The sequence below is a fragment of the Pholcus phalangioides genome, unplaced genomic scaffold (genome assembly GCF_987345545.1).
Source record: "Pholcus phalangioides strain wild (caught in Gottingen) unplaced genomic scaffold, Ppha-v1.0 ptg000010l_1, whole genome shotgun sequence".
Lineage (NCBI taxonomy): Eukaryota > Metazoa > Arthropoda > Arachnida > Araneae > Pholcidae > Pholcus > Pholcus phalangioides.
The window spans coordinates 18692862-18713760 of record NW_028301603.1 but is presented as its reverse complement, the minus strand read 5'-3'; the positions used below and the strand labels follow the sequence as shown (position 1 = coordinate 18713760).

Sequence of the window (20899 nt, the reverse complement as noted above, 5' to 3'; positions counted from 1 at the left end):
ACTTTATGATAAAAGCTATATTAAGGTTATCTTGGTGTGCATTACTGTTTATCTTTCGGGGGATGTTCGGTTTTATTTAGCGATATGCTCTGCCCTCATTAAATGTTAGGCTTCTGTTTATATTCCGTCCTTTGAAAGATGGTTCCAGTGCATCAACCAATGGTTGTATGTTATGGTTCCCGAGGGTGCAGTTGGCAGATGTACAAAGAAAGCAACGCCAAGCCGCCCATCATCACAAGCAAACAAGGGCGTTAAACTTGTGTGTGTTTTTCTTGAAGGATGATTTAGAGATGGAAAAGATGTAGTTTTTTGGAAGGAAAATAAATATTCTGTTTTGAGAGTTTCTTGTTATGTTTTTTGGTTGGTGTGTGGGGGGGGGGGGTGCGGTCCTTGTGTTATTATTGTGGCATGATTCATGGCTACCTGCTTGATAAGGATGGGTGTTGATGTTTGTACCTGTGGTGATTGAAATGGTACTATATTGGGGCCTGGAGTACTTTTTTTATGAGAAATAAAATTCTGCTGGCTGTTTAACTTGTCAATGGCATAGCTTCCATGTCTCCTGGATTTTTTTGGGGGGGGGGGGGCGCTAGGCTCCATCCCCTTTACTCCTGAAAGAAAAATTCTTACAACCATGATTTTAAAAATATTGATAATATCTGTGCAGAAAATCAACAATTCACCTATCAGGGAGTTTGTGAGTGAGCAGATGAGGGAGTCAGTCAATCAATCGCTTACTCACTTGGTAACTCATCCACTTACTCATATGGTTGCTCACTCATCCATTCATCAGTTCACTCATCACCCATTCACTTGGTTGCTCAATTGCACACTCACCCACTCACTTGATCATTCACTTTGGTTACTGAATCAGTCACTCACTTGATCATTCACTTTAGTTACTCACTGACTCAGTCACTCACTTTGGTTACTCACTGACTCGGTCACTCAATCATTCACATAGTCTCTCACCTAGTCATTCATATGGTCACTCACTCACTTGCCCTGTTTCCCAACTTGTGATTCACACTACCCCAGGGGTTCTCGGATTACTACCATTCATTTTTTACTCCCATTTCATTTATTACAGTTTCCATTCACTACCAATGAATGGCACATTTCATGTCTGCAGAGCATTGACCTTCACTACAGGTTGGGGGGGGGGGGGGGGGTCGCAACATCAAAACGTTGGGAAACATTGCACTAACCAAGTGGTTCACAAACTGGGCCATATCACCTCCCTAGAGGGCGACGGAATGGTCCAAGGAGGGGTGGTAGAAACTGTACGTTTAATATAGGATCCTACGAGCTGACTTGAGTTGAGGGCAATGGAACAAAAAGTTTTGGAGACTATGCACTAACCCATTCACCAACTCATTCGGTCACACATTCTCTCACTCAATCTTCACAAACTGTTGTCTGTGAATTTTTCCAGCAGTGATTTTTTTGTCTTTGAATTGTTGGCGGTGAATTTCCTGTAAATACAAAATATCCCTACTTTTAGAGTTTTAGAGAGAAAAAAAAGAATCTGCTACATATGTTCTTCCCCCCCCCCCATCACATGTGCAGCATAAATTGTCACCATTGCATGTCACCGTATCAGTTTGGCGAGAAAAAGAAGAGAAATTTGCCAAACTGCGACAGACGTCAGCTCCGTCTCTCTATAGTCGAATTGGCGAGATGACTTGTATCTTGGACAAGGTTGTAGCAGGAGTATCCAATTCCCCCCCCCCCAAAATGTAAAAAAATGACTAATTCGAATAACATATTTTGAATGGTTAAGTCTATTAGTTTGTTCCCCCCCTCCATGAAATATCGGTTGCCCCCGACGGTGATCATTTTTTTGTTGGCATGATTTTTATTTGAGTGGGGTGATGGCAGATGGTTAAATTAGGTTTTTTCTTTTTTCCAGTTTGATTAAATTGATTGCTGACAGAGAGGTTGCCAAACCAGCTCTCTCAGCAGTCCTTAACGCTCATTTACATCTTCATGTGAAAGATAATTTACTTATAGTTATGTATTTACATATATATGTGCCTCAATAGTTTCATTATTATTCAATTTGACTAGTGCAAAGAAAAATTGAGCTGTGAAATATGAATATAGACCAATTGTGCATTTTTTTTCTTAGAATGTGGTGGACGTTAACCGGCAATTTTGGCAATATTCTGCCAATAGACTGGTCGAAATCCTATGCGAGGAAACTACAGCTCAACTGCCTTAATTTAAATGACAGAAAGGTACGTTTCATTTTTAAAAATATTTATCTTTTATGAGCATTTTTCATATTGGATAGTATGACTCAAGAACTTTCATTTGTGACTATGAGAGCTATCTGCTACACATATCGCTTATAGATGATGGGAGCAGGTTGAGGGTTAAAGTAATTATTTTGCAAATTTAAAAATAATCTTGAAGCCAGCAGCCAACATATATTAATTAAGGTGTATAAATATAACATGAATTAATGAAATATATAATTAAGATGTCTACCATCATGGAAAAGTCACCAAGTCCCTTAAAGTTATGAAATGAGAAAAAAGTCACAAATGTCATGAAATAAGAGAGGTGGTCACAGACGTTTTATGAATCGATTTTCGAATTTTCCTATGCTCGATTTTATCCCTGAAAATCCTTGACTGAAAAATCTGGCTGCACATCGTGAAAGCCAGATAGATTCCAGTGATTGCGCAGTGTGGTGGTCTGCTAAAATTAATTTCCAATTTCGCAAAAAAACAAGTGAAATTGTCAATTTTGTCAAATAATGAGTTTAAGTTTAAAACTACTTGTATTGCAAAAAAAAATCCCGAATAGAAACCGTTTCCAAATTACACATTTTTAATTGAAATGTTGCCAAATAATGAGTGTTAAATTGCCAATTTTATCAAATAAGTGTTAAATCGCAGAACATCTCGACAATTTTTACAACTTTTTCTCACATTTGGTAATGGTTTCTTTCTAAGTAGTCAAATTGCAAAAAACAAACAAGAATCCAGCAAGATCCCACACTCATAAAATTGAGAGAATAAAAAATTAATCGTAAACATTCACCCTCACCTCTGATCTGCAACATAAATGGCAGCACCTCCTGAGCTCATAACACTGATGTACTGTATCAAATAACATTTAGTTTTTACGATTTCAAAATCAACTCGTTCCTTGTCAAAATTTTTATGGGTCTAGAAATGCATGTGAAAGTTTTTGGGAGGAATGGGTGTGGCTGCGAATGCCAAATTTTATTTCTAGATATTTTTACTTCATTAACTGTAAAATAGGTGTTATCATCGATACATAGTGACTTATTTGTCGTTTGCAATGGTGCGGTGAGCACCTTTTTGGATGTCACTGCTGTAACGGAAGCAAATCTCACGGAATATTCATGAAAAAGTCACTGAATTTTCTTTTGGGTGTGTTGCCGACATTCTGTTAATCACATGTTTAAAAGCTTAGGTGCCTATTCCCCTTTAATAGATAGACACAAATGCAGTCAAACTTTAAACCTCAAAACTTGAAGGGGCCGAATTTTTTTTTTTCGAGATAAAGAGTTTTTGCATAAGAAATTGAAGGGAAAAACACTCAAAATATCAAAAATTTTGATTGAGAATAACTAAAATACCATATTTTTTACTACATGGGTGATATTTATTCACAAAATTGACCTAAATTGTGTACTCAACGGTTTATGTTCAATATATTTGGGACGCTGACTTTTTTTTTCATCACTTTCTATTAATTCTATCATTTTGCTTTGGCTCAAGTCAATCTTGCAGGATACTAAAATAGTGTGCTATGGAGAAATGAATTTTTTAGGATTTTTTTTTTTATTATGCCATGATTATGTTGTCTAAGGTAGGTACCCTCCCCCCGTCCTACTCTTTCTAATTTTTTGAGTGGGAGCCCCTGAATAATATATATTTTTAGGAGCAGTGTTTTTCATAATTTTAAATATTGTTTATCGATAGTTTAGACAATTAAAATTTTTCTCCAGCTTTTTTTCCCATTTGTGATATTTGGAAAAAATTGGTTCAAGTTCTACAACACCAGTTGCCAGCTATCGAATTTCATGTTGAGAAGGTTAAGAAGAAGAATGTTGCCATCACTTGGATCTCCTTTTAAATCAATTAGAGTTGTAAATTAATTCACAAATTTGATTTATTAAAGAAAAAGAGTTGAGTGTCTTTATTAAATGTCCTCCCCCTCCTCCTCGATACTTTTTTATTGCGAGAAATGTATAATTGAAAATTATTTTCACTTTACCTCATCTTTCAGTTTAGAGACTTCTGTTATTTCTTAAAAGCTCATGTTTTCAATATGTTCAGTTTTTTTATCAGTTTGACCCTTAACTCTGAGGTTATGAAAATTCTGTGCGTAACTGGTGTCATGGTGCCATTTTGACCCCAGCAAGAGTATTAATGCATTTAAAAAAATCAACAAAAAAAAACGTTTTAATCTTCCAACTTCAAGGTGCAATACGAGCCGGTCTCCCATTTGCTGAAGTCTTTCCACAGAGTAGGCAGATCTTGAACATGATATTTATGTAGCATGAAAATTCAGGCATTCATGATTCTTCACTTCAAAATACAGAAAGTGGATGGCAGCACCAGCAAGAACAGGGAACATAACAAGCTTAATTCTGACAACATAAATATGATAGGATTACACATCTACACTTACACGCACAGCATACTCCTGCATGTACCGATTCGTTAGAGATTCCAGAGGAATGTGTACAAGGTACATGTACCATTGAGCAGTGGTAGTACATTCTCATAACCTTAAAATTTAATTATTTTTGTTTTAAGGATGAAGCTTCCGGTGATGAGCTCGAGTCTCTGGATGAAGATGTAGCAAAAGACCTGGACATGCACTCGCTTATAATTTCTAGCTTACAGCAAGAGCCAATGTTTACAGCAGAGCAGGTTTTGGAAGAGATAGATGAGATAATGCAGGTTAGTTAAAAAAATCCTAATGTTTGATATGGGGCCGTTCAAGTATTACGTCATCATCGATGGGGGGGGGTGTTCCGATTTGCTGACTTTTGATGACAAGGGTGGGTTTGGACGGTGCTTATGTCAGCAACCACCCTTTATGAAAATATGAGTTAGGATTCAGAAAGGCGGAGCTGATGACAAAATTTTGCTGAAAAGGGGGGGGGGGGTCATCGTTTTGCCAACTTTTGCTGACACGGGGGGGAGGGGGTCAAAAATTGCTAAAAATTTGCTTACGTAATACTTGAACAGCCCCTATGTTATGGAAGCTGATCCATTGGATCATGCAAAAATGATGATTAACAACAGGCATCTTAACCCTTTGTGGTCCAGATGTTTTTTCGGCACTTCGTTGGTACAGTTCATGCTTCATAGCACCTCCTCTGCAATGAGGAAGGCCTCTGGATGCTAGCGATCACATTTTTTTGTATAGTTTATGAGTTATGCTAAGGCAGAGGGGTCTTCAACATTCTCGAGTCATGAGCACTGCCCATATGCCCAATCCCCCAAAGCAGAATGTTTTGCATTGTTCTGCGATGAGTCTTCTGCTGACTGGAAATGTTCTGCAAGAAAAATTTTCTTAAAATTCTTCCAGATTTTCTTTGCGATGTACGTTGCAGATTTAGGCTTGTTCTGCTTTGGGGTGCCCATCATCAAATTAAGAGCACTGCTACATCAACTTTAACATACTTATGCCTGAAATTTGCATAGTTGCAAATTTTGATCCTTAAATTTAATTTTTACAGGATGTTTAATTGAAGCATTGATCAAGTGCTCACTAGCACGAAATTGGACACAAACATTGAGCTGCTTGAAGCACCATGCTGCCTGCGAGCAACAGCTTGGAGATGCATGTGCTAAGGAGCCAAATTTACAGGAGCCTTCCTGTGATCATAAGGGGGTTATAACAATGAAGTACCAATGTTTCCCAATGGTGGGTGATTCTACCTCATCATAGGACTGCAAAAGATTAAATATTTTTTAAGTGGCAAGTATATGCCCAGCATCAAATAGAGAACTCTCGATAATCGGGCAGCATCAATTTTTCAGTTTTGTACTGTGATCCATTTTTCCAGAATTTCTCGAGAATAATTTCATTAATTTTTACTGAATTATTTTAATCAGGCTTTAAATTGTGGATTTTCTTTACTTCATTTAAATTTTGACACTTATCATTATTCAATTGGTTTAAGGAAGCAGACGAGATTCAGTCGTCGGATCCATCTTCTGCGGGAAAACCTGCTGTTGAAAGCGAGGAGAAAACAAGACGGCGCATGTCATCGGTACTTTATGAAGAGAGTGAGTTTTTTTTTCCTTTGTACTTTGTAAAACTTATTCAAAAGAAACGAATAATTTCGATGATTCCGCATTATGCAACCTAAATGAAAAAAAAAAAGGAAGAAAAGTATTTATATTCTGTCATACTTAACAAGACTCTGTATCATCATCCATGAAATTCCGATATTCCTATTTGCCTTTTCTGAGCTTTCTTGATGTTGATATGCCTCCTTATGCCCTATTTATATCAAAATAGTGCTTGGATTGCAAGCATTTTAAAAAATTTTGATGTTCTCATGCCTTCCGTAGAAAACCTTTGGCATTTGTCCAGGAAGGTATTACTCAAGACACATGACTTACAGCAAGGATGCTCAACCTTTTGAAGAATGCAGGCCACTTCATTGGTTTGAAAACATTTCAGGCCACACAAGTCATCTGTAAATGTGCTGCTGGTCGCTAAAGCGATCTGTAAATATGCTGCAGGTCACTTGAGTGATTTGGAGCTGTATTGCAGGTCACTTAGGCGATCTATAAGTGTTCTGTAGGTTGCTCAAGTGATCAGGGGGTCTATTACGCTCACGTCGTTATACAATGAGGTTGTTAGTGATGTCACGCCCTTAACGCAAATCTCAGCGACCATCATCAAAAACTTGATTTTTCTCAGCAATCCGCGGTATGTCATTATGTATTTTACGAAAAACTCCCTGGTCCGAGAGTTGCGTTAGCTCCGAAAGGGATGGACCAATCGGATAATTTTCTCCGCTGCTGATAATCATCATCACTATCAACAAGTGCTGCAGCACATGCGTTATTATTTTATTTATTTGTGTGTGTTGGTTGTCCTTAATTTTCTAAGCTACATTTTTTTTTAATTCATCTGGATTTTATTTTTATTTTCATCAAATATTTGAGAAAAAGGTAGGCTATGCACGCACATGATACTGGCGCGGGGAAATTTTCTAAATTATTAGTTTAAGAAATGATTTTCTATTGAAGTTCAATGATATGAATTTCCAAAATGACTAGCAAAAATATCATCATATATTACCATGTTTTTAACATTTACCTACAGTCTTTATATTAAGTCAAAATCAAGAACAAGTAACCTTTTATTTACATCATTAATTAGACAATTGGTTTCCTTGTTTCACACATGAAAATGAAGGGCCACCAAATTTACACTGTTGTTGAGATCTTTTTTATACTGCGATCAGAAAATGTACTCAAGGATTAGAAAAAATTTATTTGTTGATTAATAAAATTTACTTTGATTTTTTATAGTGTACTTGGGGTGTGCGCAGAGTATAGTGTGTGTGTGTGTGTGTGTGTGTGTGTGTGTAATGGTGTTTACTGCATTACACTTCTGTGTACTGCACAGAAAGTAGCAATACTTAATTGATATTACAAAATATCAATGTTATTAAACGAATTAAGAAGGGGAAAATCTGGAGACGTTTAAATATATATTGACGTCGATTTTGAACGAGATGTAAAAAAAATATTGAGCAAATTTCAAAATGTCTTGAAAACATCGCAATAGAGAGATTTACCAGTTAAATATCCTTATATTGAGATGAGTTTAAGATTAGAATAAAGGCATTTCTATGCAAGATTTGAAAAAAAAAACGTAGAGTGATTTATCTTTGTACCGAGTATAATAATTTATAGCGATTTACCACTATGAATAATTTTTTCCAATCAGCATGTGTACAGCATTTTAAACGATAATGCTGTCTCTAAATCACGTTACTAAATTAAGGAACGTAATTCAGAGAATTATTATTCATTATAATGAACAACTTGATAAATTAGTAATGAATGAATAATTTCCAATTCTAACTAATTTGTCTCCGTTGCTCTCACCTTCATCGAAAAATTTACGCGCGAGTGGCCATGTTTATTTCCATGACGCTAACATAACGAGTGGTCCCCGGTTTTCACGTAGCGATGATGATAACGAAAATCGCTAGTAATGATGTGAGAAAAATCAACTTTTAGCGATGGTGACGTAAATCTATCCCACAATGCACCGCAAACCCCAAACACGTTTCAAACACGGGCATAATGACATGAGCGTAATAGATCCTCTGGGATTGTGCTGCAAGTCACTCCAGTGATGTGTAAATATTATGTGGAGTCACTGAAGTGATGTGTAATTATTTTGCAAATCACTTAAGTGACTTGTAAATGTGCCATGCAACACTTCAGTGATCTGAAATTGCACAGGCTGCTTAAGTGCTCTGGAACTGTGCCGCATGCTACTCAAGTGATGTGTGCATGTGCTGCATGCTATTCAAGTGATATGTAAATGTGCCACAGACCACCTAAGTGATGTGGAACTGCACTGCGGGTCACTCAAGTGATCAATTTATGTGCAGGTTAGTTCATTTTTTACAAAATTAGGTTCAAACTTACTGGCCAAATGTGACCCGCAGGCCATCGATTGAGCATGTATGCTTTGCAATCTGGCCACTGTGCGGTAGTGTGATCATAGAGTGGCAGACTCGAATTGTGAGGACTCATGTTCGTACACAGTAATGATCGGATAAAGCTGGTTTCCTGTGGTTCTCAACTTCGACATGCGAATTCAAGCAGATTTCCTCATTAGAAATCCTCTCCCCAAAGAGCAATGCCTACAAAGGTACAAACATTCAATCGTCACACTTCACATATAGTTTGAAAAATGAATGTCCGTACTAAAAAATTCATGTACAACACACTCAGACTGTTAGGCTCACATGCACATTTCAGGCACAACTCATTCTATAGTAAATTGCCCATGGGGATGGACCCAAGTTGTGCTCAGTTTGTAAGAAAGAAAGTCTGGCAACCTGCTATGTTCAATAACTTTTCTATTTGCTTGTATATCATGATTAGAATTACGTGAATAACGATTCATGAAAAACTGCCTTTTCCTACTCAAATCAGATCTAAAGACCTTAACGAGTTTCCAACTGAACGAACTTTACCTGGAGTTGGAAAGGATGATTCAAGAGAATTCCGAGATCTTGATACAGGAGCTGGCTCTCCGAGACGAGCTTGAGTTTGAGAAAGAGCTCAAGAATACTTTCATTTCTTTACTTCTGAGCATACAGAACAAGAGGAGGCAGATAAGTACCGAAAGGAGGAAGCACAGGAAATCCTTGAACGGAGCAACAGATTCTAAAGTGAGTGACTTATCTCATACAGGATTTGAAAATTGTTTGAAATTTTTTATTTTGTCTGATTCGATCTATTTTTCTTTTTAGTTCCTGACGACAGTCATTCCCTACAGTATCGAAATGGGTTCACCTAACAACCAAACTCTTCAGATACTCATAAAAAGTAAGTTTTGATTTATATGCATGCATTTATATTACATATAAAAGGCAGTGGTTCTCAAAGTGTGGGTCAGGGCTCTTAGGGGCATTAACAACCTTTATCGGGGATGTCACCGCGAGCTAGAAACATCGATGCTTGCCTGTTCAGTGCTTTGAAGTGGTTCTCTGTCAAACTATTCTGGGGAGCTGCAAGTGACTAAAGTTTGAGAACCATTGATATATAAGGCTGTCTCATTCAGGACCATATTAATGGATGGGCCCACCCCTGGGTGGAGGGTTTCAAGTACATAAGGGGCCTTATGATAATAACATTTTGTACTATAATTTTCTATAGTACCTGCCTACCAATTTACATATTCACTACCAGCTGAGTAGATACCCAGAACATAGCTTTTCCTGTGAAAAATGCTTATATCCCCCAAATTTTGCCATGATTTTAAAAATTCCCAATTTTTTGGGGGGGGGGCATTATTTTTAAAGAATTTACACGGAAAAAAGACTGTTGCTTGATCCTTTGTTGAATCCCTGAAATAACATCACAAGCATAATGTGAATTGCCCCCATTGTGTCAAATAAAAAAAAGTGCAGTGAAACCTTGCCACAACAACACTCGCTATAATGATAAATCTGTCTACAACAATATGTTTTTCAAATCTTGTAATGTTTTCAAATAATACTTTCAAATCTTTGGAATTGCCTATAGTCTAATGCTTGATACAATGATATCCTTTACTATAATAAATCTCTCTGCTACAATACTTTGAAAGAGGAAACTGCTGCAACAATATTTTTCTTGTATTTTGCTCAAAATCATCTTGAATTTAATTTTAACTTTGTCACTTGTTTTCATTCTTCCAAGAGCGTCTAATAACATCTGTGTTTTGCATCACATGATCACTGAAAATGTTAATGAAGTTGTTGATATTGCTACTTTCTGTGTAACACACGAAAGTGCAATAAGATAAACCTCTTTACAGGCGGGGCAATGTTTTTAACTGATGTTTGTAACTGAATTTTTATGAATCTACTAATGAATTAGAATTTTTTGCGGCAAATAAAAAAAAAGGCATTTGCTCTGCTGGTAGTAACAACGACAATTTTGAAAAGATGTGAACAGCAGCATAAACTTGGTGGTGCATGATGATAATGTAGCCTCTAGATTACACAGAGACAAACTTCACGGAAGGTTTGCTATACATACGCACACATTGCAACATCTACCAATTCGTTATAAGTTCCGCAGAGGAATATGGACGAGGTGCATGTTTGGTTTAGTAGTAGTAGCCTCTAGATATAACGATAATCCCTCTACAATAATATTTTCTTCGTTGGTAGAGTATCATTACAGCGAAATTTCACTGTATTTTATTTTCAAGGGGGAAAGACAAAATTTGATGAACAGCCAGCATCAATTTGGCCTTCTGACATCCAAAATCAACTAGATGACTTGGACGTGTTTTGACCATATGTCCTGTTTTTTAGTCTGCAGTGATTTTTTTTTTTTTTGCAGTGATTTGACAAATATCTTTTAACGAGTAAATAATTTTTCTATTTATTTGCCTTTTGCAGTCTTGAAAGCAATCAATGAGGATAACCCAGCGGTACCCGCTCTTCTTACAGATTACATATTGAAAGGTAAGAAAGGTTTGAAAATGGTTTGTAAGAAATTTTTTTTTTCATGTCTGAAATTGATCTGACAATTTTTTTTTTTTTTTTTTTGAGAAATTGGATTCAGAATGTTTTTAAACAATTACAGGGGTGGGAACTCTGCGCCAATTGCGCCGCACTGCGCCAAAACTAATATCTTGCACCATCCTGCTCCAATAGCGTATTTTCGCATTTTTCTGCGCCAAATAGCGAATTTCGTTTCAGTATGCCCGGAATATCGGAAAGGACGCCAAAAAATTTTTGTTCCTGCTAGCCACGAAACGTTTCTTTACCAGAAGAGCGTGTTTTATTCCACTATACTTAAACTATCGGCCCCTGATCGGGCTTTCCATCGCGAAACCCCGATTTTGTCCGTGATCGTGGAACTGAAGATGGTTTGAAATGCCTTTCAGCTTTAAAGTGCAAATTTGAGTGTTTCCGTTTAAAAAAAAAAGTCGTCACTGGAAGCAGCAGAAATTACCGTAGTCGATTATCATTGTGTTAAATCCCGATGTTTCTGAAAAAAAATTTCATTCCGGAAGTAAAAAGCGCATTATTAACCGCCGAATTACGAATGTTAGTTTAGAAACTTTGTCGAATATCGCCAATCTCGCCAAATAACGAGTGTCAGATCGCCAATCTCGCCAGATAATGAGTGCTGAATCGGCAAACATCGAGTTGATTCTTCCGAAATTCTCTCCCATTTTGCAACAATTTTTTTCCGAGTATAAAAAAATTAAAAACTTATAAAAATTTTTTAGCTCATTTGAAGTGCTACTGTTCAAGGCAGCAAATAGTGCCCTCAGTAAGCAAAAATCATCTTAAATAGACGGGTGCAAAAAATTTTATGACAGCCTCTTTCAAACAAGGTGTCAAAAGCCTAAAACACCAAAAACAAAAATCAAGCTGATGAAAAGATGTTTGATAACAAAAGACAGTGCAGTTTTATTTTAAAAAGGGTTGAGGGTAAACGAAAATATTCTTGTTAATTTCACTGCTCCAATTTATAAATATCTGTTCCGAATCCCATATTTTGCTGCTCCAAATCATCTGCTCCGAATCCTGAATTTTGCTGCTCCAAGGCTGCTCCGAAATGGACTTAGTCACTTCCCACCCCTGCAATTACTGGTGTTGCCCAGATGTGCCCTCATAAATTCGCTAAGAAAAAAAATGGTCAAGATAAGAAAGAGTATACCGCTTTTGAATGGAATTGCTCATTACTTATAGGCAATTTACATTGCTTACTATGTTCCAACTTCAAGGTGTTTGAGGGCTAGGCCTAGCAGTTGTCTGACTGAGGGTCGCCAACCATTTATCTGATGGAGTTAAAATTTTGCACTGATAGTTTTTTTTTGTTGATTAAAACAGGGGGGGGGGGGGGTGTCTAGCTAAACTTTCAAAAAGGTGAAAAATAAGGGCATCCCTGGTATTATTATATGAATTTTTGCGCTGTCTTATCTCAATAACAAATTTTTCTACGCAATAGCTTTTTTTTCCCTGGTGAGAAAATCACCCTGTATAAGTTCATTCACATCATGCTGATTGATGTTTTTTTATGAGTAATGTTTATGATTAATAGTCAAGGAGGCACTTATGGTGTTGCCGCCCATGGGTTACACAAATTCTGCTGCCCTAGTCTGATTTCCTTGCCTACTCTTTCCTTGAATTCATCGCCCTTTGCTATAATACGCTTAGCCTCACCCCCAAACACTCTTGCAAATACACCTGCGTTAAATCTTTTAGTCATTTACATGTTTGCACACTGTTATGGTCACTCACATGCTTTGCACACTGTTTTGGTCACTCACATGCTTGTACACTGTTTTGGTCACTCACATGCTTGTACACTGTTTTGGTCACTCACATGCTTGTACACTGTTTTAAACACTCACACTTTCACACTCTCTAAGTCACTCACTAACCTGATCTCTCACACTGTAGGTCACTTTTATGGTCATTCACATGCTTGCTCAAAATGCTCTAATCATTCTATTTCTCACTTATGCGCTTGCAAACTGACTATCGTACATGCTCTCTCCATGGCCCGCGACCTCAAACCTAATTTTGTAAAAATTAACTAAGTGGCACATTACCTGATCACTTAAGTGGCCCGTGACACAGTTCCAGACTTCAGCAGCACGCGAAACACTTATACATCACTTAAGTGACCTGGGTCACATTTACGTATCACTTATGTCACCTGAGGTAATGTAAAAGATCACTTAAATGATCCGCAGCACAATTTAAAATTCCTTAAGCATCCCGCTCGACACATTTTCAGGTCACTCAAGTGACCCGCAATATATTTAAAGAGTTCTTGAGCAACCCGTGGCATGTTTTAAAATCACATAAGTGACCCGCTGCACATTTGCACAGCACTTAAGTGGCCTGGGGCTTTTACAGATCACTCAAGTGCCCCGCACTCTCAAAAACATCGAGTAACCTTGCTCTAGGTCACTCTTTTGGTCATTCACTGACCTAGTCCCTTGCTGTCTGGGAAGAGGTGGATTTATTTAGGGTTATATACAAATTTTGTTGCCCTTCTCCCAATGTAATAGTTTCTTTGGTGACTCATTCCTCAAATTTTCCACCCTGCACTATAGCCCATTAAGTACCCTGCAAATACGCCACTGTTAATAATTATTAGTGAATTAAATTTTCACATGTGAATTATACATGCTACAGACTATACAATGATACTTTTTCTCAAAGATTAGTGATTTTTTATTTATGTTCGCACTCATTGGTCTACAAGTGAAACATCTAGTAAATTGATTCTCTCTTTTACAGTTCTCTGCCCAACATGAAGATAGAAATGGTGCTGTCGGTCAAAAGATATGTACACACACACACACAATTCTCAACTATCAGGGCTTGCAATTATCAAACCCAGCTGAGCTTCTAATCGTAGGTGTTCGATTCATTTTTTCCCCCCGTTTGCATAATTTTCCTTGTGCTGTTATGTACATATTATACACAGAAATACATACGATCTTATGTATATTTTTCATTTTCCCAGTGTTAATAATTAGAACAACTTTTATATTTAAGAAACGATTCTTTAAATCGATGTTTTGTCCCCACTAACGCCCCGAATATATCAGTTAATATATTAGACGTTTAGTGTATATAGCAATAAAGTCAGAAATTGTATAAAGAAAGATATATATATATATATATTAATATGTATATACACAAATAGGGAAAAAGAAATGTAGGGCTCATCATTTCGGCAGCTCGAGAGTATGACTTTCGATAAAAGTCATGAAGGAAGGTAGTCCTGGTAGCTATTTACAGCTTAATCGTAACCTCTTGTAGACTTCATTCTCAAACAGAGTGTTGGTCTTTAGCCAAGCATGCATATGTTATGTATTATAGTTCGTGCATTTGTTTGAGTTTGTGTACTGCTTATTCTCTATCACGGATATGGAAACTGGAGATGTGAACTATTTGCTTAATTTTGTGAATGTGGCTACAAATTGAAATTAAATTTTGAAACGAGTGACTGAACAAATGATGACTTTTATCCGAATCTTTTTGTTTGTTCTTGAAATTATCGTCTCTTTTGTATTCCAATGTTCATGGAAGAAAAACCAGATAACGCTGATATAGCGTGCTTATTAACTTGTTTAGCACTCAAAGCATACTGTAATTTGTTGTTGATTTTCATTATTGTCATAGTCAAGAGAGTGTCTTGATATGAGGGAATTTGTGTGCGAAGACGCCCCGTTTCATTTTTCATCCTCACCAAAAACGAGTAAAGATGATGTTGAAAATTTTAAATGAAATGTAAAATTTGTGACGATTAATCATTTTTATACTTTTTTTTTCATTTACCGCAATCATTTTATGTGCCCGAGACCAAGACGGTTTGAATTACAGGTTCTGCAATGTTATTGACATGTTCAAATATTATTGAGTTTGTATAAATATCGTCTTTCTCTCTCCTGTAATTAGAATTGTTTTTTGTGGCTGATATTATGTCTTACCTTATTTATGTTCTATGACACATGTATGAGTATGAACATCATATACCAGTATGTAATTGTGTACGCAGCTTTGCATGCCAGAACCTATTTGAACATGCACAGTATGAACCAGCTCAATAGGAGTGAGCCCCCCTCCCCCATTATTTTATGAATATGCAGGGTGATCGGAAAGTCGTGCAACTGGAGTGAAAATATTCAAATACAAAAATGCTAAAATGAATAAAACTCTAAATCAAAAGGAGGAATATTCAGGGATACAAAAACGACAAAATTTTGAACATTGTCACCTGTTAAAAAATGTGACCCTTTTTTTTGGACGCAATGCATTCTCCCAAATTTTAAGACATTGTTTCCTTAATGTATGAACATATTTTTTAACCTCATTCTCAATGTTTACTTTGAGTCCATTAATAGCATGTGGATTGTTCACATAAACATGTGCTTTTATGTCAACCCCGCAGAAAGAAATCCGCTGGTGATGAATCAGGGGAACATGGAGGCCAGGGTCCTTTTGAAATGAGTCTGCCAGCAAAAAACTTGGTGAGAAATTACATTGTCTCATTTGACGTGTGAAGGGTATTTTCATCGTGCTGAAACCAGCAAAAATGTTCGTCCTCTTTCAGTAACGTAATAAACTGCTTGATTATGTCAGTATGCAGAGTTCCATTCACCGTCTGTTCGAAAAATATTGAGCTCCTCTATCTTTCAATATGACATAGTGCACCAAACACCAATTTTTGATCAATGCAGCGGACTCTTGTGAAAGACATGAGGATTTTCTGTGCTCACATGTTCCCGTGTTTTGGCTGTTGACATTTTCAGAACGATAAAACTGAGCTTCATCTGTAAAAAACACATAATCAAGTTTTCTTACTCCATTTAGTGTCAATAAATGACCTGAGCCACAGGCAGTAGTGTAACCGTTTAAGCTGATCAGGCGCTTTCAATTCCTGAATAACATGAACACAGTATGGCTGAAAGCACAACTTTTTTAGTTCCTTTTATGCACTTCCATAAAATAAAACATGATTTCGATGCGAGCTTTCTCTCACAGCCTTTGCTGGTGTGGCTGCAACATCTTATTCTCAACTTCATCCATTTTCACAGGACATAGAACAGAAGGGCTACTAAACCACACATTCACCTCGTCCATATTCATCTGCAGAATTTCTAATGAATTGGTACATGTTGGAATGTGTGCACACATGTTGTGAACCTAATGTGAAGTTTGTTACTGTGCATTGCTTGTTATCTGTAGTGCTGCCATCAGTTTTTCTGGCTATGAGTGAAATGTAATGATTGAATAATTGTACCTTTGTAGGCCTGTTCGTCTCTGTGGCGAGATGGAGAACAGGCCTAGCTGCTACTTTGTTTCTTATCATGAATGCTTCTAGTTTCTCGAAATTGGTTTACCAAGTGAAATGTCAGTCTTGTTAGGTTCACAAACATTTGAGGAGTTTAAATGCTTCTCAACAAATTTTCTGCAAGAATGTATTGCAAAGTAATGCTCTGTCATAAAAAAATGTGTTCTGCGTGGGAAACAATGTGGATCTACCACCAAACAAACGGATGTTAAACACCAACTAACAGACTTAACTTAAACGGAAATTTCTGGCGAGATACAGAACTTCTGACAGTATAGTGCTGCCGTCTAGTTATACAAAATGCAAATAATTTTCATGTTGAAATGTTCACAATTTTTTGAAGTTGGGGTTGTATGACTTTTCAATCACCCTGTACAATGTAACCCAATCCCCAATTTCTGTGTACAGTTTTGAGTCCCATATATGCGGGATGACTGTCAGACCAGACAAGGCCCCAGGCTCTGCCCCTTCCAGGATATTAGCGGGATCACACTGGCAACTTTCTTCAATCTCTATGTTTTCTTCGTATCATTTATCACCTCAGATTGGAGGCCGCTCTTGCTGCGACTTTTGCCTTTCATGAATTCAGACTTCCTAAGGTCAAGCAGGAGCCCCTGTAAATTATGAAAAAAAATTTTGATAATTGGAACTTGTCGTATTCCCTAGTTACATCGTGTTATCTGGTTCTATTGTATATACTAATTGTGATTTAGGCAAAGAAAATCTCAAATCCTTTGAAAAATCAGAATATTTTGTGTTGTGTAATATGATTGTTTTATTGAAGTGTAATTTGACGTAAAGCGCGAGAAATCTGTGATAAATGTTGTTTTTTTTTGCACTGGTGGAATTGTTTTATGGTCATGACGTCAAACATTTTGTTTTTGAATGATGAGACAATATTTATGTCACCTTACGTCACGAAGGACTTTAACATGTATGAACCATAAAAAAGAAAATTCCCATTTTTTTAATGTTTAATATGTCAAGTGCACATTATAGATCCTAAATGTACGCTTTCAGTTTTCCTCGGGTAACAAAAGGGGAACAATTGATATGTAAAATATAGGTAGACTATTCGTTGGCAGTTCGATAGAGCGTTTTTTCTCGTAAATTCCTATTATATAGATAATTTATCTACTATTTGGCAATTATATTACTACTATTGCACTCAGTGCCAGAAAAATAGGGAACGCCTTCGACCATGAGGAAACGAATGTCCTTTTCCCTCTCAATTGGGAAGTGAGAAATCGTTAAATATTTTCTTCAATGATTATATTCTGATTGCTAATAGTGGCTATGATGCTTGAGCTCTAAGATCTGCTAACGGCGGAATAGACAAAAAAAAAAGCTACCGTAACTTTGAGACTCGTCTACATTTGAGGATTTTGTGCCATCTGGAGGCAGGTCATATATATTTATGTTGGTTTTTGCATGTTTATGATTTGTCGTGTCCATATTCGCTGGTTGATTTCTTTTGTTTATTTATTATGCACATTTTGAATCTATTATGTAGTGTGCGTTGTTTTTTTCCAAGTATAGTTAATGCTTAGACTGTGTGATTCATCCTCTAAACATTTCACTTAGCGGGACATAACAATCTTATATTCAAGCTTTATGTTAATTACTCTTGACATATATTTAATAATAATGAAATGTGTGTATTCACAAAATGAAATTTTCGAAACTCAAACTTCGTTTTTTTTTCATTCAAAATTCATCATCTCTAGACAATTTTGTCTCTGTTATGCATCAATAGCAGTGTTTCTCAAAGCGTGATTCACGGTTCCCTGGAGCAATGCCGAACTATGTCTAGGTCAGGGGTTCTTGATCAGCAGCCTTCATTTAACTGGTATGGAGGGTCTGTGTCCTTCATTTTACTGGCATAAAGGGTCTAAAGCTTTTATTCTAATAGCCAAAAGCACCTGTGGTTTTAATACTATTGGGCGTAAAGGATCTGTAGCATGGCCTTAATTTTACTGGCAAAAAGATTCATTTTCACCCTATTGGCATAACAATGGTCTGCAGCTTTCATTTTATTGGTAAAAATGGTCCATGGTTATTGACATAAAGAGTCAGCGCCCGTCATTTTACTGGCAAAAATGGTGTACACAGCCTTCATATTATTCACATAAAAGGGACAGTGGCCTTCTAAGAAAGATTTCACTGTATATATATGAAGGGTCTGTTTCTTTCATTTTACTGGCATAAAGCCTTTATTCTATTGACCAAAGGCACCTGTGGTTTCAATGTTATTAGGTGTAAAAATTCCATGGCCTTTGCAAAAAAAAATTCAGTCATCTTCACCCCCATATATTGGCATAACAGGTCTGTGGCCCTCATTGTACTGTCAAAAGCGGCTTTCATGTTATTGACTTAAAAGGTCTATGTGGCCTTTCATTTTACCAACATAAAGGGTCCCTTGCTTTCATCTTATTTACATAGAATCCACAGCTTTCATCTTACTGGCATAAAGGTATCGTTTTACTGGTAAAAATTATCCACAACCACATTATAAGTATTAAATGGTCTGTGGCTTTCATCTAGCTGGCCATGGCCTCCATATTATCGACTTAAAAGGTCCACAGCCCTCATACTGTTGATATAAAGAGTCTCCACAGCCTTTCTTTTACTCCCATGAATGGGTTTTGCGGCCATCATCTTACTGGAAAATGGATTTGCGACATTCCCTCCACTGGCAAAAAAAATTCATTGTCTTCATCTGATTGGCATAAAGGGTCTGCTGCTTTCATTTTACTGCCAAAAGCAGCCTGTGACCTTCATTTTACTGACAAAAGAGGTCCTTGGCTTTCATCTTATTGACATTAATGGGCCAAAAATAAAATATACTAAAGGTTGGTAGCTAAGTCTGTAGCATGCCTTCTTGGGGCAGACATTTTCTTGGGGGGACCCTTAACAGAGAAAAATTATGCAAAAATAAATATACATTATTTGTGAGGCCCCCCATTCTTCTCAGGGCCCGGTTGCCTCAGCCTAGTTACGGCCCTGTTTATAGCAGGGTTTAAGCTAGATAAAAAATTCCTTTAGCAAAAAAGTGAAAATGGGGGGGGGGGGGGAGAAGCTTTAACAAAATGCTACAATGCTAATGATTTATGGTTGGATGTCGCCTTGTTTTGTACCTCCTGTACGCATTTTTGTGAAAGTGGCTACTACAGTCAAACCTCGTTAGTGCGTCACCGGTTAACACGTCACTCCGCTTACCGGGTCACTTTTTTGGAAGTCCCAATTGTCCTCAAACAAGAATTAGCACAGCTATGGCTTACTCCGTTTAACGAGTCACTCCACTTACGAAGTCATATTTTTGTTCTTCCAAGAGTGACTCATTAATGAGGTTTGACTGTACTTCTTTCGCATTTTGCAAAAAATGTGACCGTAGCTTAAACCCTGGTTGATAGCCCATCTAAGGTGTCTCGTCTAGCATACTGGTGTGTACCAAGGTCGTGGTTTCAGGAATTAGACTTTACCTGACTACTTGTAGAGCTCTTAACCTCCAGGGGAAACTAATATATTATAGGGTAAGGGAGCCGTTGAAGTCTAAAGTTTGAGAACTACTGGTTTTCTCCATGATGGGAAGATATCGTGTATGTCAGTTATTTCATGTAAAACAATAATTTCATGGCTACACAGAACGATTCAGGCAATTCACGGTACAACATAAGAGAAAGGTATACAAAATTTAAATCTGCACAAATTGTTTTCCTATATAGATATTATACTTTTATTCAATTCAGTACAAATTGTAGAAAGGATGTCGTCCATTAGCGAAGTTCAGCCAACTTGTGATTATTTCTATCCTTATGATGTATAAATATGTGCCAAAAAATATATATAACTATGCAAGAAGGGTTGAACAAAGTTATGGATAGATTAATAATTATTATCCTATTTTTATTGATGTGATAATTTAAAAGAAAATAATAAATTATGTTCGCTATTTACCATGACCTAACTCGTGTTCAAAACTGAGATCAATTGTTAGTGTGTAGTGTAATCAGTTTTTGAAGTCGTTTCGAACGGGGAAGATAATTACACGATTAACCAAAAAACATTTACTGTGTATCACTCATTTTTTGTATATATACGTACTATATTCTTGTGATTTCTAATTCCAGAGAAACTCGAGTAGTTGTCAATCTCAAAAAATAAATCTGATTTACTTTTGGATGTAATAAAGATAATTATGATTACATATTCTTTGATCAGTCTGTTTTTCGCTTTCAGTCAGTTGGATTATGAAGTGCAATGTCATAGTTGCCAACTTTGGAGAATTAGAATTCGGGAGGTTTTCGCATGGA

At 36.9% G+C, this 20899-nt stretch overlaps 1 protein-coding gene across 1 annotated transcript in view; it reads left to right on the top strand.

Moving 5' to 3' along the window:
• Positions 1-20793, top strand: part of LOC149081046 (fasciculation and elongation protein zeta-2-like) — a 48931-nt gene extending 28138 nt beyond the window's left edge. Inside the window, exons 3-9 of the mRNA XM_089237804.1 lie at positions 2132-2240; positions 4803-4949; positions 6182-6287; positions 9195-9433; positions 9515-9590; positions 11156-11221; positions 14024-20793. Coding sequence (XP_089093930.1) covers positions 2132-2240; positions 4803-4949; positions 6182-6287; positions 9195-9433; positions 9515-9590; positions 11156-11221; positions 14024-14040 — 760 coding nt within the window. The 3' untranslated portion in view covers positions 14041-20793. The remainder of the gene's footprint in view (positions 1-2131; positions 2241-4802; positions 4950-6181; positions 6288-9194; positions 9434-9514; positions 9591-11155; positions 11222-14023) is intronic.
• The last annotated feature ends 106 nt before the right edge of the window (positions 20794-20899 follow it).